At 40.5% G+C, this 27469-nt stretch overlaps 1 protein-coding gene across 1 annotated transcript; it reads left to right on the top strand.

The window, feature by feature from the left end:
- The first annotated feature begins 787 nt into the window (after positions 1–787).
- LOC106498182 (cytosolic phospholipase A2 epsilon-like) lies at positions 788–26994 on the top strand. The gene is made up of 20 exons (XM_067296475.1): positions 788–814; positions 2334–2406; positions 10241–10377; positions 10769–10900; positions 13053–13093; positions 14034–14076; positions 14666–14729; positions 16251–16411; positions 16643–16735; positions 17400–17437; positions 18181–18337; positions 18859–18995; positions 19717–19939; positions 20255–20369; positions 21067–21204; positions 21901–22008; positions 23756–23947; positions 24710–24876; positions 25636–25822; positions 26756–26994. The coding sequence occupies exons 1-20, from the start codon at positions 788–790 to the stop codon at positions 26992–26994; spliced, it is 2472 nt and encodes an 823-aa protein (XP_067152576.1).
- The last annotated feature ends 475 nt before the right edge of the window (positions 26995–27469 follow it).

The following is a 27469-nucleotide window of genomic DNA, read 5'->3' as shown; positions in this document are numbered from 1 at the left end:
ACAGAGCTCCCTGGGATTCTGCAGTCACCAAGTTCACAGAGAATTTATATACTTGTTTCTCTCCTATTTCTGTAAAAATATCTGCCAAAGAGCTTGTTTTTCTTCCATTCCTGTACGAAAATAAATGTCAAAATCTTAACTGATATTTTCTGCTAGACAAAAATCTTGTTTCCTGGCCAAGACAGCTTATTGCCTGAGAGCAAGATGGAAGTTGGGATGGGGAGAAGAACTGTCTTTTGGATGAATCTGAAAGCCAAGAGCCATCTACTCCCTAAAGGCTACAAAAAGCTACAAAAATTCTTTTGTAAGCACGCTGGTTTGTTTGAATGTCCTTGGCCAAAGATTGCCTGGTTGCCCACAGCCGAGCAGCAAGACGCACTGTGTGGTGTCAGCCTGTGCCATGCAAGGGGCTGTAGCTCGCCGGCCCTGCAGTGTGCAAAAGCCCTAAGGAAGGAACAGAGATGCTTAGAAATGCCCATGCCTGGGAAGGGAAGATCCCTTCCGGTTCTCAGTGCACCTCTCCCTACAGCGGTGAAGAAGCCCCCCCTGTGCTGTGCTAGCCCGGGTGCATGGGGAGTGCTCACCTGCTGACAAGGGAAGAGGAGGAGGAGGAGGAGGGGGTGTTGTGCAAGCGCTGGCCACGGGGCGAGGCGGGCCCTGCGTCAGGTGCTAGCACACCTGCCCGGCCTCTCCTGGCAGCTTAAAGCGTGAGGAGCTGCCTCGCGACGCTCCTGTCCCCGTCCTCCCGCCACGTTTCGCGCCTGGCCTGGACGTGGCGAAGACCACAATGGGGGCGTTTTACAGCAAGAGCCAGGTAAGGGAAGGGAAGGGAAGGGGCGCTAAGGCTAGGTGCATAGAGAGCCAGTTTGCAGCCTTTGTGGCAGAGGGAATGATGTAGGAAGCCTGGTTATTCCTGTATCTTCAGCTCCGAGAAGATTTCTTCTTCAGCACTGGGGCTGATAGCAAGGGGTGGCTTTTGCCCGGGTTTTGTGCCTGCTTTGTGTGTTCAGACTGATGAGCACCAGAACTTTAATGCTACAGTAGTTTAATTATATTTTGAAAATTCCCAGTTAAAAAAAAAGTATCTTGTTAAACGTTGTTGTCCTTCACTCCATCCAATTAGATTAGGCAAGGTAACTTGCTGAGAGAAATTAAAGAGGTATCACTCAGGTCAGTGAGGAAATTCTAATAGTGAAACTAATAGGGAAAGCCAGAAAATGAATATCACGTGAGTTGTTAAAGGTGAGCTCTCTTAGAAAATGAGATGTTTTGGGGACGTGGGGGAATGCATGGTGACACAGAATGTACTCATCTTTATATATAGAACTACAGATTTGTTGCAGCGATATTCCCTGCTCTATAGGTAGTATGCCCAAGCTGTCCCTTATGAATATGTTTGTTCTGTTACATAGTCTTGCTCTTTTTTAAAAAAAATTTTTTGTTCTTTTCAGAGATTTATTCCTTAAAATGAAAATTACCTAGGGAACATACTGCCTCACCTGCAGCCCCCATACTTTTGATTAAGTACCATGTTTGCCTGATCCTTGTTTAGGGTGAGGGAGGATGACAAAAATCAAACCAGTTTTCTGGCAGGACTATTAAATGTCTTTTGATAACCACCTAGATTTCGGTGGCTTCCCAAGCTTTCCAGGATACTCTTATGTGACCTTTGCCTAAAGGAAGATTGGATGAGCTGAATTGCTCTGAGAGAAATAATTACAGATTTGTTGCTTTCATTCCCTGCTTTTGGGAAGTTTGGTATAAGTCCCTGAAAGACATTTTTCAGGTCCTCGTTGTCTACGAGCCAGTTCTGCTCTACGTCAAACGTAACAATGGAGTTGTATGGCTATAAAGCAGCTGGTGAGCTGTATCATTACATCACAATATTGTTACTAATTCTTGCCCTGCTAGATTGTCTACTCTTAATTGTGAAATACAGTAGATATAATGACATCCTTTGAATTTACATAGACCTAGGTGAGTGCCAGATATTTTTAATAACACAACAAGGCTCACTGTCACCTATTTCTCTGATTGGGTTTTAAGAGTCAGTCAGACACCTCGAGTCAAGGGTTTCCACAAACTTCCTCCCAATGGAAAGTAGAGGGGCATCAGAGGTTTGATCTATGACTGAAAGTATGTTTTTAAGTCTGCGGCCATACCTGGCTGTAAACCTTCAGGGATGAAGGAGAAGACGATGCACAAAGAAGAACCTCAGTCCGGAAATGTGTTAGATGATTAGTATTGAAACACTTAATCCAATACTATCACCAATTGTTTCTGTTCTTTCTCCTTGCGTGTTAATCCAATGCATTTTGTATGTTGTTCAACAGACAGAACCCTCTCCGTGCAACTTGCTCACTGTAAAAATCATACAGATGAAAAATGCCAGGAAAGCAGACTTGTGTGAGTATCTTTTGTTTACTCTTAGATCATCCACATGCTTGTAAAACTACGGGGAATTTAACTGAGTGCCACAGACACCACAGAATATTTATTAAAGGAGAGCATGAGAGTGGGACAGAGAAGATGCATGACTGTGGCATGCTGAAGATGAAGTAGCATAGTTAGAGGATATTATTTATTCTTAGATCTTTGCCAGTGAAACTCTGAAGTCCAGCCAACAGTTCTAGTCCAAAGAATATCTGCACAGAATGCATATAATGCAGATTCAGGTTTACATAAGGAAACATCAAACAAAGAAAGACTCTTTATTTTCAGGAACTGGTGCAATAAGAAGGTTAGATGGGGGAATTTATACGATTCTTTCTTACAGTAATGTTCATTCTGTGCATCCCTGGCAATGGCCCAGAATATTTTCTGTGATAGTGATTTTCTGTGGATAGTAGACATTTCTCATGAACTGTGAAACTTAATTCAGCCATAGGAGATGCATCTTTCAAGGTTTAGTTGAGCACTTACGCTATTAGCTGTTTTTATTCTTAGCTATTCTCACAAAATCCCCGGAACTTGACATTTACATGAAACCGTAATACTCCAAAGCTCCATAAACTCCAAAACAATTAATACTCCATAAGTATGTGAACTGAAAGTACAGGAGAAAAAGCTATGAATGGTAATCATCTCCAGTCTGAGGATATGGGTGGTTGTCTTGCATTTATTCATGTATTCAACTAGAAAGGGCCTGAACCTAGAATGTTTCTATAGGAATCAAACCAAACTAAATTTTTTTTCAGTTAAAATTATGCAAGACTGTGGCTGTACGGAAGATGTGTATGCGCCTCTCCATAATGATTTGTTTTGAGTTTTGTTATAACTTCTTTAGAGCCCAAATGTTTATGAAGAAGGGTTTCTTGCTCCCATTTTTGTCAGAGAAGCAAGATGCTTTGTTGTTGCTGAATGTATGGAGAAGAAGAGTCTATATGTGGTTTCCCACTTGCTGACTTCTAAAGTGTGAATAGCAGGTTTGAAGATCATTTATAGGCTGGAGAAAAATCTCCTGCTACAGCTAAAACTTCTTTGAAGGTACTAACATGTGCTCTGAACTGAAAGACAGAGGCATGAAAAATACTGCTATTAGATACCTTTCTCTGAATAACCATACTCAGTTAAGCCATCTGCATGATAATGAACCTACCAAACTTCCTACCCACCTTTTGCTCATCTAGATCAATGCTTTTTGTCTTTGCTTCACAATATTTTTATTCTGAAGGGAACTGGCCTATATTTTGATACTCTTCTTCCTAATGCTAAAAAATTTTTAGGAAAAGGGACAGGTTATTCAAATACTCAAGCACTTCTGTTTCCCAGTCCAATGCACATTCCACCAGTTTATACTGCTGCTCAAAGTAATTGTTTGAATGACAGAGACACATTCAAAACACAGCAGAATGTTACTCAAGGTCTGGAACAGCAATAACAGACACAGCACAGACTTTCCATGCTAAAACTGTTTTGCCTTAAGCTGTTAAGCATAGGCTGGATATTGTCTGCAAAACAGAGCAACAAACAATTTACAATGAACGTCTCTGTAAGCTATTATCCATTTGAAATGATAACAACCAAAATATTGAGGAAAAGATTACAAACAAACCAAATATAATACCTGTAAAGGGAATGTTTTGCTTGTAGGGTACCTCCATCATATAGGAAAAAAATCCCTAAGACAAGTGTCAAATATGCAGAGGAGAAAATAGCAACAGTCTTTTGATATAAAAGAAATGCCTCCCCTGTAATGCAGGACAACTAGTGTTTTGGTATCCAAATTAGAATATTAGGAGATTTACAGATAGGAATCACAGACAACCTGTGAGCAGGCCAGCTTTTGAGTCAAGGTAACAGTCTCAGTGGATCGAAGTGTGGCTAGTAAAGACGGGGGTAGTTATACTTTTGCCTTTATGGTTCACATGCCCATAATTTCCTCTGTGCTACTGCTGGAGGTGAGGACTCCTCCCCTGCCCACTGCACCCCATTTGCCTTTGTACCCAGTACTACTTATTTTGGCCTTTCAAAATTCACAGCGGTCATGGCACTGCCTTGCATACACTTAATTGCTGGATCAAGCTTAGATTGATAGCTGTTTAATTCCAGTGGCATTTGCCTTTTGCTGAGCACAAAATTTGTCGGTTGTATTTATTGATGCATAAGTGCCATCACTGATATCACCTGTGAACGTGGTGCCTCGTTTATGCTCTCTGCCTTCCCCCTTCCCACTGAGCGCACCCACATCCCCGTCCGGCTCATCAGCTCTGTTGATGTTCCTGGGCCTGCAAACACTTGCCAGTTCCCAGAGGTGGGTGTGTGTCCCATCTGTGCCCTGACTCCTTAATGGGCTGAGACTTGGATGTGCACCAATCCAACCCACTCTTCAGCAGGGTTTCCTATTCAGAGAATTTCAAATTTCCCGCTTAGCCTGTTACAGCCCTTGGGCAACCATTGCAGCTTCAGAACAAACAAAAGGAAGTGTTTTCTCGCAGCACGTAGTTCAGCTACAGAGCTCCTCAGGGTAGGATATTATGGATGCCAAAAGCTTACGTGGGTTCAGGGCAGACACTGGAGAAGTTCACAGAAGACAAATGTGGTGAAGGTTGGCTTAGGAATCTCTGAACCATAAATTGTGAGGGCTGAGAGAGTATCATATGATGTTTGCCCTCTCCTTACACTCTTTCTAGACATTCACCAAATGTGGGGCCATATTCTCCTAATAGCATTGATGTCCATCCCTAACAAGATCAAAGATCCTTCCCTCAGAAGGAGAGAGAGAGCAGGGGCTAAAGAACAAGAAACTGGAGAGGAACAAAACAATCACATGGAATTAAAAAAGGAAGAAAAGGGGAGCATTAAGGATTAAAAAAAGAAAAAAAAAAAAAGGTAAAAGTAGGGAGCTAGGGGGACACTGAGCAGAGCACTTTCAACCCATCATTCACTGCTTCCTGAAAACACCCAAGAGCCCTCAGTAGACACTGGCTGGAGGCACTGGGCTAAAAGGACGGTTGGTCTAGCCCAATGTGGTTGATTTTATGTTCTGCATCTTTCCTTATCGACAGCCTTTTGGAAGTACTATAAAAGCATGAGTCCTCATAGTGTGCATAGTTCTTTGACTGAGACCTTCCCCCTTGGTGGGATGCTTTGATATGTTCATTCAGCAGTCTGGTAGCAAGCTCTGGGACACATTATCACAACTTGAATGGTTCTCGGATGCATATATGGAAACATTTGACTGCTGTAATCTTTGAATCTTCCAAAGGTTTATGGGTCTGGAAATAGTTAAAAAATATTCTTCAATATTTGCTTGGTGAAAGAGATTTTTTTTTTTTTCATCCTTATGGAAAGAAGATTATTTTTCCTTAGGCTTGTTAATTTTGGAAACTTCCAAATTTTGGACTTTTTATATTTTATATTACGTTCATATTATTTCAGATGCAGTATTTTATAACATTATATAGTATATTTTATATATTTATTAAAAACATATTTTATAACATTGAAACAGCAGTTCTGCTCAGTATGAGCTCAGTGCATGGAAAGATCTTTGAGATGCTGAAATGAAATATAGCCAGTGAAATACATTATTTTTCAGGAACTATTGTCCAATGTGATACTTATTACCGGAACCCACAGACTTCCTCTGGTGTTTTGTTCTCGCACTATTTTATTGTTTCATTGCTGTTTGTTACTTACTTCACCATGATATTTAAGCAGTTGCAATTATGAACCAGGACTCTATTGTTCTAGGTGCTGCTTGAAATCTAATCATAAAATATGAGGATGTGGACTGATAAAGCATGGCAAGGGAGAAAATGGAAAAAAAAATAAGTTAGCTTGTTTGGAAATATCTCAGCAGGAAACAGCACTAAAGAGGAATGTAAATGAGAACCGTGATATTATTTTAGGGATACTTATAGGGCACTCTATCCAATGTGAAAGGCAGGGTTGGAGAAAGTCTGAAAGTTGTGGGGTTTTTTTGTTTGTTTGTTTCTTTTTATTGAAGTTTAACTATTGGGTGATGGAGATTAATGTCATATGCTGCCTGGAGGCAGGAACTGCTCTTCCAGGACTAAATGAATTCTGATAGTCTCCCTCTGAAGGGCTTTGAAAGTGAAGTTTATTTTCACAGATGTAACACACACTCTTACAAAAAAAAACAAGTTACAATAATCTAAATTATCTAATAATTTACACTCTGGAAAACAACAACAACAACAACACCCTCCCCAGCCATATCTCTACTTAGCTGTGGAGCATCTGAGGAGGAAGAAAAATGCTTTTCTCAGTAGTTAATGATAGTTTATATTTCATGAAATGGATAGTTCCAGGTGGGAGGTGACATGATCAAGGAGATGATCTAGGAGAACTGTGTTTGAGACCACATAGTTTGAATCCTTTCAGTACAATAATAAAAACTATATCTTGACAGTCATAAAAAAATCTACCCCTCTAGGAGTAGTCTCAGTATGGGTGCCCAAAGGCTGTCCAAGAGAAGAAGGATACTCAGGCTTCTGCCCAAGTGACAGGTGAGCTGGAGGTCATGTCTGTTAACATAAAATAAAAAAAAAAAAGAGGAGGTAGTGGGGCGTTAAAAATTTTGGTTTAGCCCTGTTGAATTTGAGTTGCCTATGAGACAGATAAGACTTTAGTTTAAGTCAGAACACCTGGTGTTTCTGCTGTTATCTAGGATGTTATGCAGTACTGCAGCTATGGTATTTTTTAGCATGGATCGTATTTCTGTAATGCTTTCTAATGGTAAAACACAATTAAGATCCAGTCCTGCTGCCATCCTGAAAGATAATTAGAAACTTAGTATAATAGCTGGATGAAGAGACCATGCTCTCATAATACATGCTGCCACACCTGCTTTTGGCAGGATGTTGCCCAATGGTGATACCACAGGCAACACTTCAGGCACGTTGGATGACTGTTCACATGTCATGGTTGAGGGAAGTGACACAGGGTGCTGTTGTAAAGTCCTTCTGTATGCCTCACTTTTCAGCATAATCACTCTTCTTCAGCTTCCGTAGTTAGATTTTTTTATGCTTATGCATCAGGATAATGGTGATTTACATGCCCATGGCTAGTAATGGGAGTCTTGTACGTATGCATGAAGAGGCACCTGATACTTACCTGACATGATATTGCAGCACGAGTGACCAGCTACTGAGTACCAGTCCTCATATTTGCATGTACCTAGAGATGATACAGTAAAATAGGAGGCTGAGGTATCTGAGAAATGTAAAAAAGATTCTTGGGTGTTGTAAAGTGCCTCTCTCATAACATCTTGAAATACCACATGAACAAGAGGTAATGAGGTGACATCTCTGAAGTACAAAAAGCATAATCAAATACATCATACAGATGAGAGCAGCGAAGCACACTTGTTTAGTGACTGTGTCAAAAGTCACCCAGAGAAAGTCAGAGATCTAAAATGAGAAATCAGAGCTCTGACTCCTTTCTGACAAGTGGTTATTTCTGGAATGTATAAGCTACAGTACAGTAGCAGGTAATGATCACACAAATAGCAAAGCTCAGTCACAGAAAAAAACCTGGTGCACTTGTGAAATAAAACTTTGCTCTGCACAACAGATATAGCCCCACAACAGAGCAAATAAAGCATATACTAGTATTTGGGGAATGTAAATAAAATAAACTTTTGATCACTGACAAACAGATTCAAAAGAAGGATAGGAGAGTCTTTCCACAGTCATTTTCTGATCCTCCTCCTGGTGGGGACAAGAGCTAACAGCAATTTGTGCTCATATCAATCTAGAGTTTCCAATAGTCAAGAAAGACGTTCTTAGGGACATTTCCTATATACACAGAAGTTTGGGGCTATTAGAACTATTAGAAAGCCAGGTGATGTCTATGTGTTTTGGTATTTTTTATAGTTCATATATCTTTTATATGCTGAGTTTCACAACTCCCTTCAACAGACAAAGTTATTCTTATTTCAGAAATAGAGGCGAAACAAAGATGACTTAAGTCTCAGGGGAGTCAGAAAAAACCATTGGCTTCGTTAATTGTTTTGTTTCACATAAAGGACCAAGTCATTTATTCTACATTTCCCAAAGTCAGGTTTGCCAGTAAAACTTTGACTTCAAACGTACAGGAAAACCTGAGTGGGACAAGGCTAGCCAAAGTCAGATGAAGGTACGTCTGTCACACAATGGCTGGAACGCTCGAGCAGGTGGCTTTACAAATAGAGGAAATATAATGCTAATAGAGTGATTGGCATTTATGGATAAAATACCCCCTGCCCCTGCTATCTTTAGCACTTCCATAGGTACTCATCCATAGCTAGCAGATTGTGTTTGGTAATCATCCTCAAGTTTTGAGTGTGGGGTGCAATGGATTAGTTAATCTTATGATTCATGTTCACCTTCTGTTTCTTAATGGCTGACAAAAACTATTCACAGACAGATTATTTTGACCTCATAATGAAAGTGCTCAGTGATGATCTAAGCATTGTGCAATTCCGCTAACCACTATTTCATCCTGAAGCCTTGGTCCTGAACATCCCTCACCTCTGGTGGAGCTCAGGTGGGAAGCCAAACTTCGCAGCTAACCTCTTAATCTGGGAAAGGAGAATGAAAATCCCAAAGCAGACCTCCATAACACCTAGACACATTCAAATTCACAAGTCAACTTTATGACCTGAATACACCTCTAATTAAAACAACAAAATGAAAGCAATGCAATCTTGTGCAAAGAAGCAGCTGTCATCTCACTCTGTGCTGGGAAACACAGACAAGCTTTCACTTGCACATCAAGTGTTGCAAACGCCGTTATTGCTCTCTTGGACCAAGGCACAGAGATAGAGGTGACATTAAGCAATGTTATTTATACAGCTTTGCTGGCTAAAATTCTCCCTCAGGACAGCTGCTTCTCAAAGCAAATGTTACACAGTCGAACTGTTCAACGTTTTGATGCCTTTCTTACATGTGCTCATTTTAATCCACTTTACAGTGGATTAAATGTAATCCATCTTCTCCACAGAAATATACATATCTTTTCTTTTCCTCTTGTTGATGAGCTTTAGAGTGTGGGTGTGTCTGTGTTTCCCTCTTCAACTTTCCAAATGGGAAAAAGGTAGATGGAGATAAAGGTGCCTTGACAGAAGACCTGCCATCTGTGACAGCAATGTGAATTCACGGGAATCATCAGTGCAATAAGCTCCAGCTGAAGCTAGGGTGGGAAGCCAGATGTGCTAGAAAAAGGAAAGGATACTCAAAAAGTAGAAGAGGCAGAAGCTATAGCCAAAGAGCCATAGAAATATCGAGGAGTTTCCCTGCCTGCCTGTGGAAAGCCCAATATGTTAAGAAGGGGGCTCTGGCAGCTCCAGTCACGGTTGCTAAAGTTTGCTGTTCCCTGTTCCTAAAGGAAGCTGATGAGTTCTCTGTGGGTCTGTAATGTGTGCCTGCATGCCTGTGTGTGTACAGATGATTTTTCAGTGTTAAGCCCTTTGAAACCTGACACAAGCAGACAGGCTGACCGAGTATCTCTTTGGAAAGGAATGCAATGTAACTGTGTATTTTGAATGTTTATTATTTTTCCAGCAATTAAAAGAAAGTAGTTCTCAAGGAGAGAAAACTGCCTGGCTTTTACAGTGAGTAAAGCAAGCTGTTTGTATATCACTGACTTGATAGCGCCTTATCTAGCATCCTGGACTACATTGTGCATATTGTCCTGCATACAGAGCTTAAAAATTGGGTCAGTGCAACACCTTATGGGGCACTAAATGTTGTTCACTGGTTCATTGCTTTCACACCTTCCCTCTCCTAAACAGTCACCCAGTCCGATTGCTATGTGAGCTTGAGCCTGCCGACAGCTTCGGTCCAGCATTTCCGCACCAAGACAATTCAGAACAGCAAGAACCCGACATGGAACGAAACCTTCCACTTCACCATTCAGAGCCAGGTTAAGGTAGGAGTGGTGGCTCTCCTGCCACCCATTGCTGTTCTCTCTCTAGGTACTTTCAGACTATTGGGTTGCAGATGGCTACTGAGATGTTTCTTTCCCTGCCCATGAGTAAGCCTTTCTTACCACATATCCAACGTAACATATGGCACTTCCATACTGCAAGTCCTTTTGAATTCACTTGCAAAATATTTATGCTGTCTCAGTGCAGTTATTTAGCTTTTTGAACAATTGACAGGGCTCATAGAGGGCAACTGCAAAATTTTTATTTTACTGTTTCCTTTGTTTTCATTCTTGAATTTCTTTCTCCAATTCCTCCAGCTACAATGAACTATCATCTGTAGAATTTTGTTTGTTAAACCTTATACAACCTTTCTTGTTTGTTTTTTGTTCCCAGAACATTCTGGAGCTGAAAGTCTGTGATGAGGACAGTGCAACTCAAGATGACCATCTCCTTACTGTTTTCTTTGATGTTTCCAAAATCCAGCTTGGAGAAAATATTCAGCTATGTTTCCAGCTGAATCCACAGGTGTGGATAAAAATCAAAGACACAGCTAAAAGAGTGTGGTCAAGTGAGAATGTGGTTATCTCAGCTTTCCTCTCACTCTCTGGTATATGTGCCTTTCTTACTGTTCATTCAGCCCCATGAACGTATCCATCAGTTTCAGAGGCTGATGCCCATGATTGCTTTTGTCATTACAATAAATTTCGGATTCTCTTTCCATAGATAGAGTTGGCCAACAGTATCAGATACAGTTAAGCCTTGTTGCTGTCTTTGATGTCAAAATGTTGAGAGTTTACCCCAATAGTTTTAGACATTCCTTTCCAACTGGAGCTTGTGGTTCTGTGCTGTGGATTATGTTCTACTAACATGGAAATACTGATCTGCAGTCATACACTGCAAAATCAATTTTCCTGAGTGAGTTTTTTGGGAGGTCTTGATTTCATATGGTTGAAGCAATTTTATACTGAAGTTTTAAGGACAGTGTTTAGGCATACAAATAGTTTATTTGAGTGAGTGCTTATTTGATTTGATACCTGTTTTTTTGGAAAGGTTGGCTCTCTGCGCTATATTTTCCTTAGTGTTCACTCTAGGAGGCTAACAAAAAGAATAGGTTGAACTGACTAATGTAACGGACTGGAACTGAGAGTAGTGTTAAGACAGTGAGGGTTTTCTAGACATCATATCTAGAAAAATGGAAGCGTCTCACTGTACTTTAATAAAAATACTCTCTCCAAAACTAAAAAGGAGTGGCAGGCAGGACTAATTTTAAAGATTCCCTCTGAAGTGGTGAAACTAACTAACAAGTTTCTCTTTGTTTCTCTGTAATGTGAAATTTTGGAATGATCCATCAGGTCACTTCTAACATTTCAGGACACACCTTAGATTTTGAGAGGTCTGACCCTACTGATAAAATGGGAAAAGCCTTGTTCTGGGGCAAGCATATGGGTAGAATATCTGGAAACTGAAATGTGATGGAGGCGAGTGCAAAAAGTATATGTGAGGAGGAAGGAAGCAGCAGGGTATGGAGAGAAAAGCACTGCAGAAAAGAAGAATCAGAGGACTGGGAAACTTAGGGAGAGAAAAGTACCCAGAGATGAAGGGCTAAACTGAAGATTAGAAGTGGCAGGGACAAAGAGGGAACTGGGTAAGTGGAGAAGCACTTCTGAGGCTGGACAGGAAGAAGCATGGACCTCCAGAGCAGGTGGAGTAGCAGTGCAGCAGTGGTGAAAAAAACAGATCTGAAGAGAAAAACATGGTTGAACAACAGAGCAAGGACCTGTAGGAAGTCGGGCAGTGGTAGCTATGAAGGAAATGGAGCTGCACAGTGCTGATTCAGGATGGATAGGTCTGAAGCTCTGAGGGCAGGATATGAGAGGCAAAGAAATACAGGCCAGGAGGAGTGGTGGGAAAGAGAGAAGAATTGGGCATAAGGGGAACAGTGGTATAGACAACACGCTTGGCATGTGACAGAGGCAGGAATGTGTCCTACTGCCGCGAAGGAGACCAGGGCCAATGAGATAATGTGAGGGTGCACATAGCTTCCACGGTGGGGGAAAGAGAGTTGCACTGAGCCCTGCAAAGGGAAAAAAACTCAGGGAGTTACAAAAGATGAAGGTGAGGACTGTGCACACAATGAGGCTGCAAGCCTGGGCTCTGCCACACCAAACTACATCTTCCAAAACACCTTGGACTTTATATGCCCAAACAAGCCACCACGTTAGTGTGCCACCAGGTCCCTTTGCACAGGCTGTGGGTGGGGATAGTGAGAGGGGAAGTATCATGTGGACACGCCAGAGGAATTTAGTCTCCTTCATGCTGAACATTAATGGGGATCACTGAGAGCTTGTGGAAGGGGGAATGGAAAGGGAAATTGCAAGTGAATGACCAGTAAAAAATAGTGAGGGATGAACCTATGACTGGAGAAGGAGAGAACAACTGCTAAGAGGCCCTGCAGTATGTATTATATTTGGCCTACAAGGTCTAAACTAGCAGTCAACTACTATAATGGATAGAACATGGATAAACCTAAAGAAAATGAAATCCAATGCATATGCAGTAAAAAGAGGTGGATACTACTTTACAGAAGGTCCATGAACAGCACAGATTCCTGCACCCTGTAAGGTACGACTTCCTAGAAAAATCAATGCGCAGAGACTTCATTTATTTTCTTTCCCAGGGAGAAGAGGAGCTGGAGGTTGAATTCACAATGGAGAGCAGGTGAGTAAGGTCAAATATGTGATCGATGGAAATGATAAGTCAGAGGCAAGATGTTACGGATACAAAACATCTGTGTACACTTGTGCCCCCCTAATACTGTAACAGTTTGAATGAAATAGGGGGGTAACCTGGGCATTCAGGGAATGCTTGTGCCTGGCATTTAACAGTGAAGTGGTTGACAGTGCATGGTGTGTATTTATCCATACTGGGCATTCAGATACACTGACAAGCAAGCACAGACACTGACTGAAGCATAGAAATGTCTTCTGATTGCTACCATTCCACAGACCATATTGGGCATCCTACACAGAAGGAAGTTTTAAGAAGTTTTAAAACCCCTCTTGCTCCTTACTGTGTGGTCACGGATATTCGCTTTGCAACAAAAATGTGGGAAACTGATACTTTGAATTTGTTTTAGTTGTGGGAATAGATTAAAAAAAATTTTTTTTACTGTGTTTCTATGCTGACTATACAGTTAATGGAAAGAATGGGCATGTAAATCAGTCCTAGTGCTACTGTTGATTTTTAAGGTAAATGGTAATATTTTTTCCTTTTTTATTAATGGCATGTTGGATGAATTCACCAGCTTTCAGCTGTAGCTTCCCAGGTCTAAATCTGAGCAATATGGGGCAATAGTGTAATTTTGCCATCTCAGTGTAACTTTGCTTCAAATGTGTCAGAAAAGGATCCTGTCTAATATAGTGAGGAGCTTCTCTGTTCAGCAGATCTCCAGAAACAGAGCAGCCCAGATTTAAAGTTCAGACTCCAGGTCTGTGAGAGGCAAATTGGACTGAATATGAAGCTAGAATTTCTTAGGCTGTTTGCCTGTGCTGTCAGTCCAAAGACTTTTAAAAATAAAGATAAGGAAATAATAAAGAAGAGTTAGAAAAAATAGGAAAGTGCTAGTTGTGAACTGATTATTTTTCATTTTGTCTTTTAGTCCGGATCCTCCTGAAAACATTGCTACTAATGGAGTTTTAGTGGTAATTTTTATTTCATAATCCTTTTCCTGCTGTATAGCTGTGCTTACTACATGGCTGGTATTACAGGTGTCAGGCAGTTGCTCCATACTGCGGCACAAAGGGACAGGCTAAACCCGGCGAGCCGCCGCGACGCTGGCTTTCCCGCACAGGTCCCTCCAGCGACTCACGCTGGGAGAGGCTGCAGCTGGAAAAGCCATAACCTGCCCTGAGCGCTCAGTGCTTCCCAGGCTGCCTGCTGGTGCCGGGGCCGCGAGGAGCCGGGCTTGGGCAAGGCGACCGTGATCCTTCTCCGCCGGGATGCGAGCTGCGCTGGCAGGGAGCAGAGAGCGCTGCTCCTGTGGACACCCCTTCCCGCTGGGCTGCTCCTTCGGCAGGTCCTCTCCGGGCTGGTCTCCCCAGCGGCTGCAAGCAGATCCTTTCTCCTCTTTCCTCACCTGTAGAAGATCTGTTATTCCCCTCATGGAAGCCCAAGGACTCTCTTGGTTTCTTATGCCTATGCTGGTGCCTGGGCCTGGCTGTGCCCAGTCCTGGGAACCAGCACCTGGGGCAGCGCGAGTCTTTCTCCGCTTTCCCTCCTTGTCTCTTGCAGTCCCGTGAGGTCTCCTGTCTGGAAGTGCAGGTGAACGGCGGGAGGCTGAGGAAGGAGCATCCAGGTTAGTATTTCACTGACTTGCAGAGCAAGACCGGAGGCCGTTTTATAGCAAAAACATTCAGCAGAAAGAAGGCCCTGATTTAAAATTATTTTTAAATGCAAGGGAAACTCCCACTGAGTTCAAAGGACTCTGGAGGGGGCTGTAACTGGTCAAAAATATATTGATTATTACAGAATGGAGGGTGGATGCATCGTCTGGTTTCCATACAAAATACTTTCTGCTATAATAACACCTTGTTAGATGCTTACAACTTTGCAAAATATTTATCCATGAAATTGAAAATTTCTAAGCACTTAACTGGAGGAAAATCCTTGTTGTTCCTTGATGTTTCTGGGTTTAGAGACCAAGAAAATAGTCAGGAAGAAGACTGAGCCTCTTTTCTTAATGTAACTTTTAAACATTTCTTTAGGTGTAACAATACAGAACATGCAACTAGGTGAAACATGGGGCACATCATATTGCCAAAAATCCTTGTTACACATTTTCAGCAGTGTATCACTACTTGTTGAGCCTGCACTCGTGGATCTACATATTTCTTATGCAATTTTTAAGACATCATGCTCTGGCATCTCCTGATGGCCCCAATCCAGCAAAGCGCTTAAGTGCATGGATGCTTGAACTCAACTGCCATGGCCAAGGAGTCTGGTGGATTGGGACCCAAAATGTTTGAGTGGGGTAATCCTTTTGAAGGCTGACATTTATATCATTAAGTATGTGGATTTACAGGGTATATTTGTTTTCAAACCCAGATTTGTATCATTGTATATAAGGACCATTTTTCAATTCCCTGAAGATAGGTATCTGGGGGGTTATTATGTGAGGGCCAAAGAAACCACTAGACATTATTTTCGTAAGTGCTAGAAATTATTTTTTTTTAAATTACATCTTAAGATAAAGGTAAAGATGATGGGGGGGGGATGAGATTTTACTGATTCCAAGGAGAAGTGTGTTCTTCTATAGAAAAAAAGTCTGCTGTGGAAAAAAAAAATTAAATCAGCTGTAAATAGTTATGTAATGAATAGAGCAGAGGTCTCAGCAATAACAGAGTATATGGTACTGCAGGGGTGTTATGCTCATTGCAACAGTTACTATAAAGCACTTTCTGTACAAAAGCTCTGAAGCTGAAGCCCAGACACTCAGATACATGAGTCTATTTATTTATCCTATAATTTGGATACCAAAATGAAGTTGTTATTTAAGAAAAAGATATATTACTTTGTTGTGCAAGCCAAGGAGGGACACTTTAATGTAAACTGCTTTTTTTGAAGAACTTCAGTTTGAAATTCTTTTGTAGCACAGAGCACAGATTACTTGCAGCCTGTCCTGAATAACCTTGAATTCTGCTGAATTTGGTGAATACTGGTGGAGTTCAGATACACACTGGATGGAGATCTAGTCAATGTTTTGTTATAGCTATGAAGAGCAGGTAGAAATATGCAGTGTCTTTGAGTATTATTAGCTTATAAGGTGGCAAAGATTGTTTGTGGGAGTGTGACAATATATATTCTGTCATTTCTTCAGAAAGAAAATTTGCATTAACTGTGGATGGGTCCTATGAAGGAACCCAGACCCATACTCTGAGCTCCTGCCTTTGCCCTGCTTCTCCTGCCAGATTCCACTATATCAAGTACAATCAATCAGCACTAAATGTGGCACTGCCGCAACGGAGACGGCTCAGCAGGGTACGTGACCATGTGACCAGAGCTAAGATGTAGATGGCTCTTTGCTGTGTATTTCTGTGGGGACCTCTAAGACCTGTATGTGTGCAGGTCTGTGTGTATGCAGAGAATTAGTAAGCATATGTATGTAGGTGAGTCAGGGGAGACTGCCTTTACCTCCCTGCCCCCCCCCCCCCCCCCCGCCTTTTGTGTAACAATTAACTTCCCCCATTATTTTTTAACATTTTTTTCCAGTCTATATCAAGTCAAAATGAAAGGGATATGAATGAATCTGTGACTCTAGCTCTGACCTCGCTTCCTATACAAGAGAAAATAACAATAGCAGAGGTGAGAATCTCTCTTTCTCAATAAAAATCAGCCCAAGACACATTCAGTTGTGTGTGATATGATGACTTTTACACTTCAGTGATTCAACTTCAGTTAGCCATGACGTATTCTACGGGATAGGGTATGAATGACACTCTCTGTCAATGCAACTGTACAATATTTCTTTTTTTTCTTTTATTCTGGGTGTGGTTCCAGGCATGCAGTTAAACCCTATTCTGAATTTAAACTAAATAATCCTCTCAGGACATTTCTATGATGCTCATCAATACAGTATGTGAGCTAATATTAATGAATATGACATTTAAGTGTTTGCAAAGGGTGAACCTGAAACAGAAGATACAATGTAAAATGTCCATATGCCTGTAGTTCACACCACCAGCTTTCAATGAGCTTCCCAGAAAATGATAAGCAAATTAAACAATCGTCTATGAAAAGTTTAGGTGACCTAAATCCACATGACTTTGGTGGATTGCCCAGTTCTATCCAACTTAGATTGCATTGGAGCCCATTATATATCTAATAACCAAAGTCACCGCGGGCGAGATTCTGCAGCTGTGTTGCTGATTGCAAAGCTAGTAAAACTCAGTCCTCGGATGGAGTGGGGGAGGAAAATGCAGGATTAATAGTCTGAGGATGCTTATGCTGTTTGTGTTGCGATTTTCAGGACCGGACATTCGACTTGTATGCAAAGGCAAATGAATGGTAAGTGGGTCTCTCACAAGGTCTAATCCTATAATTGAGAAGTTTGTACCCCTACAAAGCCCGTGGGAAATCAGCAGGGGGCTGTGCACACTTAGTTGTAAACTGAGCTGTGTTAATCTTTTGATTACAGGCTTTTGTTAGCCAAGTTCTTCTTTTTCAGTGATGGAGAATTAAATCATGGTTCCCTTTTCCTCTCACTTTCCAAACTGTTAGTTCTGTAAGTAGATGTCACTTTGTGTGCCTGCGGATGGAGAGAGCAGGCCCACACAGAAATTACCTCTCTGTATAACACAAAGTGAAACCAAGGCACTGTAGCTGTCATCCTAATCAATTGCAGCACCTACTGACACTGGTTATCCTGTTATATGCAGATATGGTAGACACTGTTGAAATTTGAAAGATCAGTCATATGATCAAACAAAACAAGCTGCCTGAAATGCATCTCGCTTTAGTAAACAGTAAGCCAGTACACATCTCTCCCCCTGCATTTATTTAGGACCTTTAATTCCGTGATACCAGAAGTATGTTGCCACAGCATCATTACAACATCAGGACAATGTCACGCTCTGCTCTGCATTCTTGTCTTGGTAGTAGTAACACCAATTAACAGAGGTCTGTCTGTGACATTGTTCTTTCTCATTTTTTACTTTATACTGTCCATGAACCAGTCTGTGACACACACAAACTCAGCTGGAGCTGACTACAGTGAGTAATAATACATAATATTTTTGCCCTGGTCTCAGGACTCAGGGTCTGTTTTTCAGGCCAAGAAATCTAGATGCCCGCCTTGGGTTTGACCTGTGTGCTGATGAGCAGAATTTCCTGCAAAACCGGAAAAAGGTGGTTGCTGCTGCGCTGAAGAATGTCCTTCACCTGGAGGAAGACCTGCAAGAGCACGAGGTCACTGGGAAAGGCACCGTTAGGGGATTTTTCTTTCTCCTTTCCCTTGGGCCAGGAGATGAGAGCAGGCGTGGTTTCTCCCTGTGAGCACCCTCCATTCAGATGAGGAATGAAGTCCTCTGTCAGCAGCTCCTTTTGCCAAATGCAGTTTGCAGCCAAGCATGATCTCAGCCTTAAAGCCCACTGTTCTGTCTGTATGAGCAAATTCTCTGTTTCCAGCTTGGCTTTCAAGCTTTCAAGTGATTGAAAGAACTTCAAAACAATGAGTTTGGCCTATGCCATATTTTTCTTAAAAACCCTTCCAGAAGTGGCAAAATCTTTCACTGTATTCTACAGGGATGTCAAGCAACTTATGTTATTTATAAGTGCTCCGTGTTATGCAGTAATGACACTTTTCCTCCTATCTGTGTACTTCCTTTTACCAGCATTTGGATCTTTCTATTGCATGTTTTTATTTTTTTTACATGAATGTGCCTTGATGTCACTTTTCAACCTGTGCTTTCTGCCCCTCTGTTGAGCAGGTGCCTATAGTGGCTGTGACAACAGCAGGATGTGGCATAAGAGCACTCACTGCCATGTATGGCAGCATCTTGGGTCTTCAAAAGCTACATGTACTGGACTGTGTTTCATACATCAGTGGCTCATCTGGCACAACATGGTGAGAAGTGATTTTGTAAAGATGTTATCTGCAGGAATGTGCACTTGGAAATTCAATACTCTTTCATGGAACCAGAAGCTCACACTCCTGATTATATCCTCCATTCATATACATACGTACATACATACATATATATATATATACACACACACACACACACACACACACATACATAACACACATGCATACACACACACGTGTGTGTATGTGTTTATATATACAAATTTTGATACTATTTTGTGGATCTTATTGCCTTAAGCAAAACCCACGCTTTGTCTAGGGTTTTAGATCTCAGCAAGTGAAAAAAAGGGTCTCTTGAGATATTGCTTCTGTCTATGGCCTTTAAATGCCAGGGTCAGCCATGAAAGACATATAGTAAGTACATCATATATTCTGTGTCATTGAAGTAATTTATCTGTAATTAAATGAGAAAACTTTATTGGAAGTGTGAAAATAAATCCTATGCAAAATAAGCCTTCATGTTTTTTGGACAGAAACAGCATAAACAGTTGGTGGAGCTACAAGCCTTGGGTCTCAGATCAATTGATTTTAATTGAGTGCCTTTAGACTTGTATCTCTGTTCAAGGTGCGCTCAAAGGAAAGGAGTGACCTAAAGATTAAAAAAAAAAAAAAAAAGTGCCCCAAACTCTGCAAAGTATATCCTATGAATTTCAGAAATAATCAACTTCATTTCTTTTCCCTTCCAATTTCCTGCCTGCAGGACCATGACAAAATTGTATGAAGATGCTGATTGGTCACGCAAAGATCTTGGAGAAATAGTTACTGAAGCTCGGAAGCAAGCAGCCAAATGCAAGATGGGTGCTTTTTGCTTGAGAAGTCTGAGGAACTATTACAAAGAGCTGAGCCAAAGGACCCAAGCAGGACACAAGACATCTTTCATTGATCTGTGGGGACTTATGATTGAATCCATGTTAAATGATGGGGTAATGTCTATTTGCTCTCAGAAATTTGGTGACCTGATCTTTGTGGCCACTGGGAGAAATTAAAAACCTAGGAAGATGCAGCAGGATAATAACATTACAGAGATTTTTGCACAGTGAAATTCCATATGGTTGGCAGGAAATCAGTACATGACATGTAGGTAGAACTTATTTGCATTCATAACTGGGACACACAGAGGGTCTATCTAGGTGGAAATTCAGATAAATGATATCCCACATTCAAATGCTATGGTAAGTTGGTGTGTTTATGGAACTGATTATCAGTTAACCATTTTTGTTTGTTTGTTTCAAATCCAGAAATGCCACCACAGACTTTCCGATCAACGACGGGCAGTGAATCAGGGCCAGAACCCACTGCCCATCTACCTTGCTCTCAATGTCAAGGACAAAGTTACTACCAAAGATTTTAGAGGTAATGTTTCAATTTCAGGAAAAGAGCTGAGTTCATGTCTAAGGAGATACAGTCTGAGTATAGATCCTAAAAATAATGGAGGATTGTTCTAAACTCTCACTCCAAGCCTGGAAAAGTCCTATTCAGAGATATAAACAATAGTTGGGTGCCATAGGATAGATAGCAATAGTTTACTATTTCGTTAGCCTTTTTTTGGTAAGATCACCTGACATGTAAGTCTGGATGATAAGATAGTATCTTCAGACTAAACACACCATAGATCCGTGGCACTGTGACAGAAGGGCAATCCTAGGAGTCCTTAAAGAAACTGATTCACTAAAGCCTTGTTGAGTTCACTCAGTGTATGTTTTTCATGGTCAACTAATGGCAGTAAAAGCAATAGAAGCTAAACTGAATTCGAGTTCACCTTCCATGAGAAGAATTTTTCACTTGCTAGATAAAAAGGAATCTGAATTTAAATTTTTCCTTAGCCACTAAATTGTTCTTTCACCAACTTGGAAAAAGTGTGACAGCTGGTTAAATTGTCAACTGGGTCAGAGAGGTGGCTCTGTCAGTAGGGTTTGCTTAGGGTATGTTCTAAATCAGCTCGCCTGCAAGAGCTGAAGCCTGAAAGGTTTATTCAATGTCTATTTACTTTACCATTTTTACCAGTATGTCTTCTTGGCTGCTGGAGCTAACTTTATGAATGTGTTGGCAGAGTGGGTGGAGTTCACCCCGTATGAGGTGGGCTTCCTGAAATACGGCGCCTTCATTCCGGCAGAGGATTTTGGCAGTGAGTTCTTCATGGGTCGCCTGATGAAGAAGCTCCCCGAATCCCGGATCTGCTTCATGCAAGGTGACTCACTAGCCTGAGGAAATGACAAATATTTAATATAAACACAATGATTCTGGAAATCAGTCCCTATCAAGCTGTTCTGCATGTGGCAGCAGAAGTACAGAATCATGTCAGAAATGGTTCGGTACCTCAGTCAGCTAAAATTCAGCATGTCTCCTGAGACTTGCTCAGTTAGCTGAGATGGTTTTATAATTTGAGCTAAGACAAAATGAACCTAAAATGGCAAGTTACTGCATACCTTCAGAAGTACTTTAGAAGCATTGCTATTTCCCTTAGCTTGCAAAATGTTTAGGAAATTGGAAATCGGAAATCTATGAGACTTTGCAGAAGGTGATGAAAACAGTGAGAACAAATACATGGGACAAAAGAGGGGATCAGAGAAAGAGTTGTCTGAAATTGTTTCTCTGTGGAAGGAAAAAGGAGATGAAAATGGGAAAATGACAAAGTAGTATTTGTCAAAAAAAAAAAAGTACATTGTTCCAGCTGTTGGAAGGGAAAATAATTTGAAATTTCTTCTGAAATAGATTCATTCTGAACCAACTCTACCACTGAAATAAATGTCTGGGCTTATGCAAAAATTAGAGAGATATGTGAAAAAAGTTAAGAGTTGTGGAAGGAGCAAAAGGCAGTTCTTTGTGTAAAACACTTGCTTGTGTTTACCTCAGTACTCCTTATTACATTTGTCCCACTTTTTAGGAATGTGGAGTAGTATCTTCTCCAAAAACCTCTTAGACGCCTGGCATGCAGCTGACAATTCAGAGGATTTCTGGCACAGATGGACACAAGACAAAGTGACTGAAATAGGTAAATTTGAAGTACCCTTTGACTTAAGGCCTCCCTCTTCCAGGCCCCTGTGATTTGGTAACTACACACACATTTTTCATTTTCTGAGTTTTTCTGTCAGTCCCATGCTCTCAGCCTCAAGATAGGGGAGGCACTAGGAAAATCAAGTGACTCAATTTTTCTGAATAACAATTACTTTGCTTAATCTGACACCAGCATTAGTGAGAATCTTATTAGAAGTTTAGGCACCATCAGACAGACCTTGATGGAAAGGTGATAGGGTTGGATATGTATAAGACAGTCTCCAAAGTGCTGTGTCTAAAGGCTTGGAAAGACGAGCTTCTGTTAAATTCTCATGTCGCCTCTACTTGTTAGCACAGAGGGAAGTTTGAGAATTTCTTTTTCCACTTTCTATTCCCCCTGCATTGAACATCACTCCCTCAAAAGTCTGATTGAACTGAAAGACTTGGTTGAGGTCCAAGGAAGTCAGCAGACTTGAGCTTTATTACACCAAAAGGGAACAGAAGCTCCATAGAAAGATCATTCCCTGCAAATATCTTGCCTAACAGCACCTCTATGTTAAAATTCAAGCAATGAATAAAATTCAGGTGATTTGATGATGAACAGACTTAGGTGACATATCTGTGCAATATGTTTTTTGCAACAGAAAACTTATGTTCAGGCTTATATAAATAATTTGCAAGTCTGTGTTGAACTGAGCTGGCCAAAACATAAACTAAACTGAACACACTTTTTTAAAAGTCAAAATATTTAATTTCCACCTGAAACATTTACCTTTTTCTTTTCAATATAAGCTTTGAATTTCAAATTTAACCTAAATGAAATTCCAAAAGCATTAACCCACTCAAATATATAAATAAAGTGATTTTTCCTGCTTTTTGTTTGCCTGGAAAAGTGAATTATTTTAATGTGGACCCAAATGATTTTGTTTCATGAGAAAAATGATTCTTCAGTCAGATATGGCAAAACAGGGCTTTAGAAAACAAAGCTTATATTAATATAATATAAATATTATATATATAAATATAAATATATATATTTATACTAATATAAACAGAGTTTATATTTTGTCAAGAGTTTCACTGGAATTCACTGCAGACCATAGGAAAAAATAATGCATTGCTGAAACACAGATATTTAAACAAATGGAATAACATATTTAACACTTAATTCCTTTTTCACTTGACTTTGAATGTAGTGTTTGCATGCTACGTAGTTAAACATAGCTAAACACTATACTATAATGGTGACCAAACATTTAGCTATAAAGACACCCTCTTCAAAATGCTCTGTCTTTCCTGTTATGTTGAGATGGAAAAAAATATTCTTATGGGTCCAGAAGAACATCCAGAAATGATCTACAGAGGCAGTAAATTATTCTGTGAACCTGACCTGCGGATAGTCGACAATCAGCCTGACCAAGAGAAATGAACTAATCTGTCACATTATCATTTGTTCATCATGAGGAACAAACACTGTGGCACTACCATTTGTTTTATTCTCACTTTTTATTTTGAAAATTTTTGTAGCCCTGGATCAAAAGCCATTTGCTGTCTACTGCTGATATTCAGCAGGTTTTGGATTCAACCCTTAAAAAAGTGATTGCTGAGAGATTTAAATACATGATTACTACTGGTACAGTTGATGACCCTTTCTCCTCTTAGTACCTGGCCTTCTTTTTGTGCCTGGCCTCCTCTTAATCATGATTATAATTTAACGACATGTAATTTATGCCATATGTTTTTAGAGGAACAACCAGACTTGCCTGAGAGACCATATGAGATGGCAACATGCATGTACACGCCTGCAAGTGGCCTTTCCACAGCTCTCCGGGATATTCTAACGGATCGCCCTGCTGTGTCAAAATATCACAATTTCTTGAGGGGCTTCCAGATGCACAATGAATACATCCAGCATCAGCAGTTCTCTAAATGGAAAGGTATAGCGCTTCCGCTCACTCGTTGCAGCAGTCCACACCTAAGGACTGCAATTTAGTGTGGGAGATTTACATATCCTGAAGAGAATTTAACAAGTTATATGGTTAATTATTATTAACTGCTGAGAAGAGAGGTGAGGGAGAGTGAAGGAACACCTTACATCTTTCACTTTCAATAATACAATTGTTTGATTAATTTTTGAATTGTATGGTACTGCAAGTCCTTTTGGGGATGAAAAACACTGAGGTGGGGCTCCGTCTGTATAGAAAAGCTGCCTCAGGTTTAGTGCAGTTCATAGGTTTGGAAAGACCAACAAAAAAACTGAGCGGAGAGGCTGAAGGATTGCCTCTGCAACCTGGCTAGGGGAAAAAACAAGAACTGGTGGCTCAGGAAGCTGATTGTATTGGAGAAGTTGTGACCAGGCATGGCTTCTCAGCTGGGCACATGCAGGAGTCCCAGGGTAAAGAGAGACTGGACAGTGACAGTAGAGTTGTGATCCAGTGATCCTTTTTCATAGTTATGTGAAATTTAGGTCTCGGCAGTATAGGAGAGAGAGGGCCTTGGCCTTCCTTTTATACACCAGGGTGTCATGCTGTGGAAAACCATACTTTTATAAGGCGAGGGTAAGCTATAAAATAAAGCACTGTATCATAAAGCAAAAAGAAAATCCTGCATGGGAAGGAAATTCACCTTCCTTTTGCTTTCTAACTTGACAGATGTCTTTCTGCAATTTGCTAATAACTCCAAATCTTTTACTTTTTTAGACACCTTGCTAGACACTTCCCCTAATGATCTGAGAGGCAACTCAGAGCACCTGGAGTTGGTAGATGCAGCTTTCTTCTTTGAAACCAGCTGCCCACCACTTATGAGACCGGAGAGGAAAGTGGATGTCATCTTACACTTAAATTACACTGGAGGATCGCAAACCTTGGTGAGAGCACTCAAAGTTTTCTTTGTTTAATGAAGACTTTGCTTTCTTTAGCATTTAGACAGGTGTCTGTAAAACTTTCTTAGTAGAACTTAGTAACATGGTGTTTCCAAGCTTTAGAAGAAGAAGGGAAATTCCCAGAGGGGAAAATATCTGTATTTTTCTTAAACTACTTTTGAAATAGCCGTAAGTGGGATGATTGGGACGCTGTGCTTCACTAGCACAGGGAACATACGGTTGAGTTGCAACTTCCATTAAAGTTTTATAGATGATTTTAAAGCAGAAATATAGCTGCAAAAATGTTGGCTGTGATTTAGTTGCTGACTTTAACATGCATTTTCTTTAAATGTAAAAAATTTCATTTGTCCTTTTATTTGTGTATGTGGTTTCTTGACTGTTCAGAAACAAACTTTTGAGTGAAGAAGTCCTTCCCCTTTATTCATTTAAAAATGAATAAATAAAAGTTCTCTCCTTATGTAGTGGGCTCTTAGCAAGAGATCAAAAGCATTTGCTATATTTACATAAATCTGATTTGGTTAAAATTGTTCTATAGACTTTGAAAGTGGTAGTCAACCCAAATACCACCACATAAAAACACATATTTGGACTTCCACTTGGGGTAAGAGTTGCTCACATTCTTGCCTGCTTTGCAGCACTATATGTTATTTTGTGCAACTTAGAATGAATTTCTGGGCTTTGGAAGCAGCTTGATCTTTGCATCTTTTTCATTTCTTGTGTTACTCCTGTTTGGCCATGACCCAGCCTCTAGAACAGGCTTGTAGATACTTCTCCGAGCAGGGATTTCCATTTCCCAGAGTTGTGCTGCAGGAAGATGAGAAGAAGAATCTAAAGGAGTGCTACATGTTTGATGATGCAGAGACCCCAGGGGCTCCTATACTGCTTTATTTCCCATTGGTGAATGACACCTTCCAAAGATTTGTAGCACCTGGTAAGTTAGCAGTATTCAGCTATTTTATTGATCCAAGGAAAATTTTCCACTCTGAGTGTTTTTTTTTATCCCAATACATTTTTTTTCCTTTAATTGCTTGTTCCTACTAGTAAATACATTGCAAAACAGGATAACACAAACTGTTTGCCAAATCAGGTCAAATCTGGTGTATAATTTTAGTTACCAGTGTTAGTACAATTCAGTGACAGAAGAAATGTGTTCCTCAAGTAGAGGAGTAGAAGCTAATTTCTTCTTGAGATCTCCAAAAGTTTACTTTATGATGTAGCAGAAAGCTTATTTCTCAGGTTGTGTATCTTTGTAACATGGCTAGATCTAGGGAAAATTACCTTTATAGTATAGAATGGCTCTGTAGAGGGCTACTGTGCTTTCTACTTGGGCCATTCATTGTGTTGGTTGTATATCCTGAGAAATCAAAGCAATAGTATGTTAACTAAGGTCTTCATAAACACTGTCGCAGTGTCCCTTTGGACCAGTATTTTCACTGCATGAGAAACTGCTTTTGTTTTTATGATAACTTCCAGAGCTACCAATATTCTGCTTCCTCCTATACATCTCTTTATTCCTTTTGCCATTGTAGCATATGAGTTTGAGCAGAACATACACTGCTCATAAATCTGAAGGGTAAGACTTGAAGTGTCTGTGAACACTCACAGAATGACATGCTGTGACTGACAGTAGAAGGTCTTAATTTCAGTGGAATCTCTTTTAGTACCACTTTCTTTTTTCTGCTTGTTTTTTTTTTTTTTTGGCTTGTTGAGAAATTGATTTTTCAGAGATCAAAATATGGCACGTCTTCATAGCAACCACATTTGTGATCTCTGTGTTCTTGACATAGTCTATCAGAATACAGTAATTCCCTGGGACCCTACAAACACCTCAGCGGTGAAATTTACTGCCTCTTTCCTTCAACAGGCATGTCACGTAGCACTGCGGAAATGGACATGGGCAAGGTTGATATCTCCGGTTTCTGCTCTCCGTACTCAACTCGGGAGGTCTCGCTGAAAGCAGAAGATTTCAACAAGCTCCTGAAGCTGACTAATTACAACATCATGAATAATGAGAACATGATTCTTCAGGCCTTGCGCACAGCAGTGGCACGGAAAAAACAAGCTCAGAGCCAGCCAGTGTCACAAGCGCAGTCCTCTGCTTGAACAGCATTTTTCTCTCTCTTACTGTTTATCAAGACAGGCCAGAATGATATATCAAATGCATTAGCTACTTAAATGTTCTTGGTGGCTGCCATCTCTTTCTATCAAAGTAGCCTTCTCAGTGAAGACAGCTTGAAGTATTCACTTTAAAGTCATATGATTCAGTTTAGTGAGCAGTTGCTTTTTGATCATTAATTGCAATATCAAATGGACTAGTTTATGTTGTTAACCACATCTCACTGTGATGCACAAAATGCAAATATTCAGCTGTGTGTGGTAAGAAAATAGTTTTAACTCCCTCCCTGCAATCTCTTGTTATCTTGGTGGCTAGTATTTTTCCATCTGCAAGATACCGTGTCATTTTCACTGGGACTCTTGGTAGCAAATCCATGAAGCCCTCTTCAGATGCATAAGGTGGTGTCCATACAGTATCAATTAAAATAATTTTATTTGGTTTTAATAACCTGAATTAAATGAT

Source organism: Apteryx mantelli, chromosome 4 (genome assembly GCF_036417845.1).
Source record: "Apteryx mantelli isolate bAptMan1 chromosome 4, bAptMan1.hap1, whole genome shotgun sequence".
NCBI lineage: Eukaryota > Metazoa > Chordata > Aves > Apterygiformes > Apterygidae > Apteryx > Apteryx mantelli.
The sequence above is the reverse complement of the archived record's forward strand: the minus strand, read 5'-3'. Positions and strand labels throughout refer to the sequence as shown.

Bases quoted from the DNA above. Each gene is read 5' to 3' on its own strand.
- LOC106498182 (XM_067296475.1), top strand. From the start codon at position 788: ATGGGGGCGTTTTACAGCAAGAGCCAG. The intron at 21,205-21,900 runs GTGACTCACTAG...CCCACTTTTTAG, and splicing joins CCGGATCTGCTTCATGCAAG to GAATGTGGAGTAGTATCTTC. The intron at 23,948-24,709 runs GTATAGCGCTTC...TTACTTTTTTAG, and splicing joins GCAGTTCTCTAAATGGAAAG to ACACCTTGCTAGACACTTCC.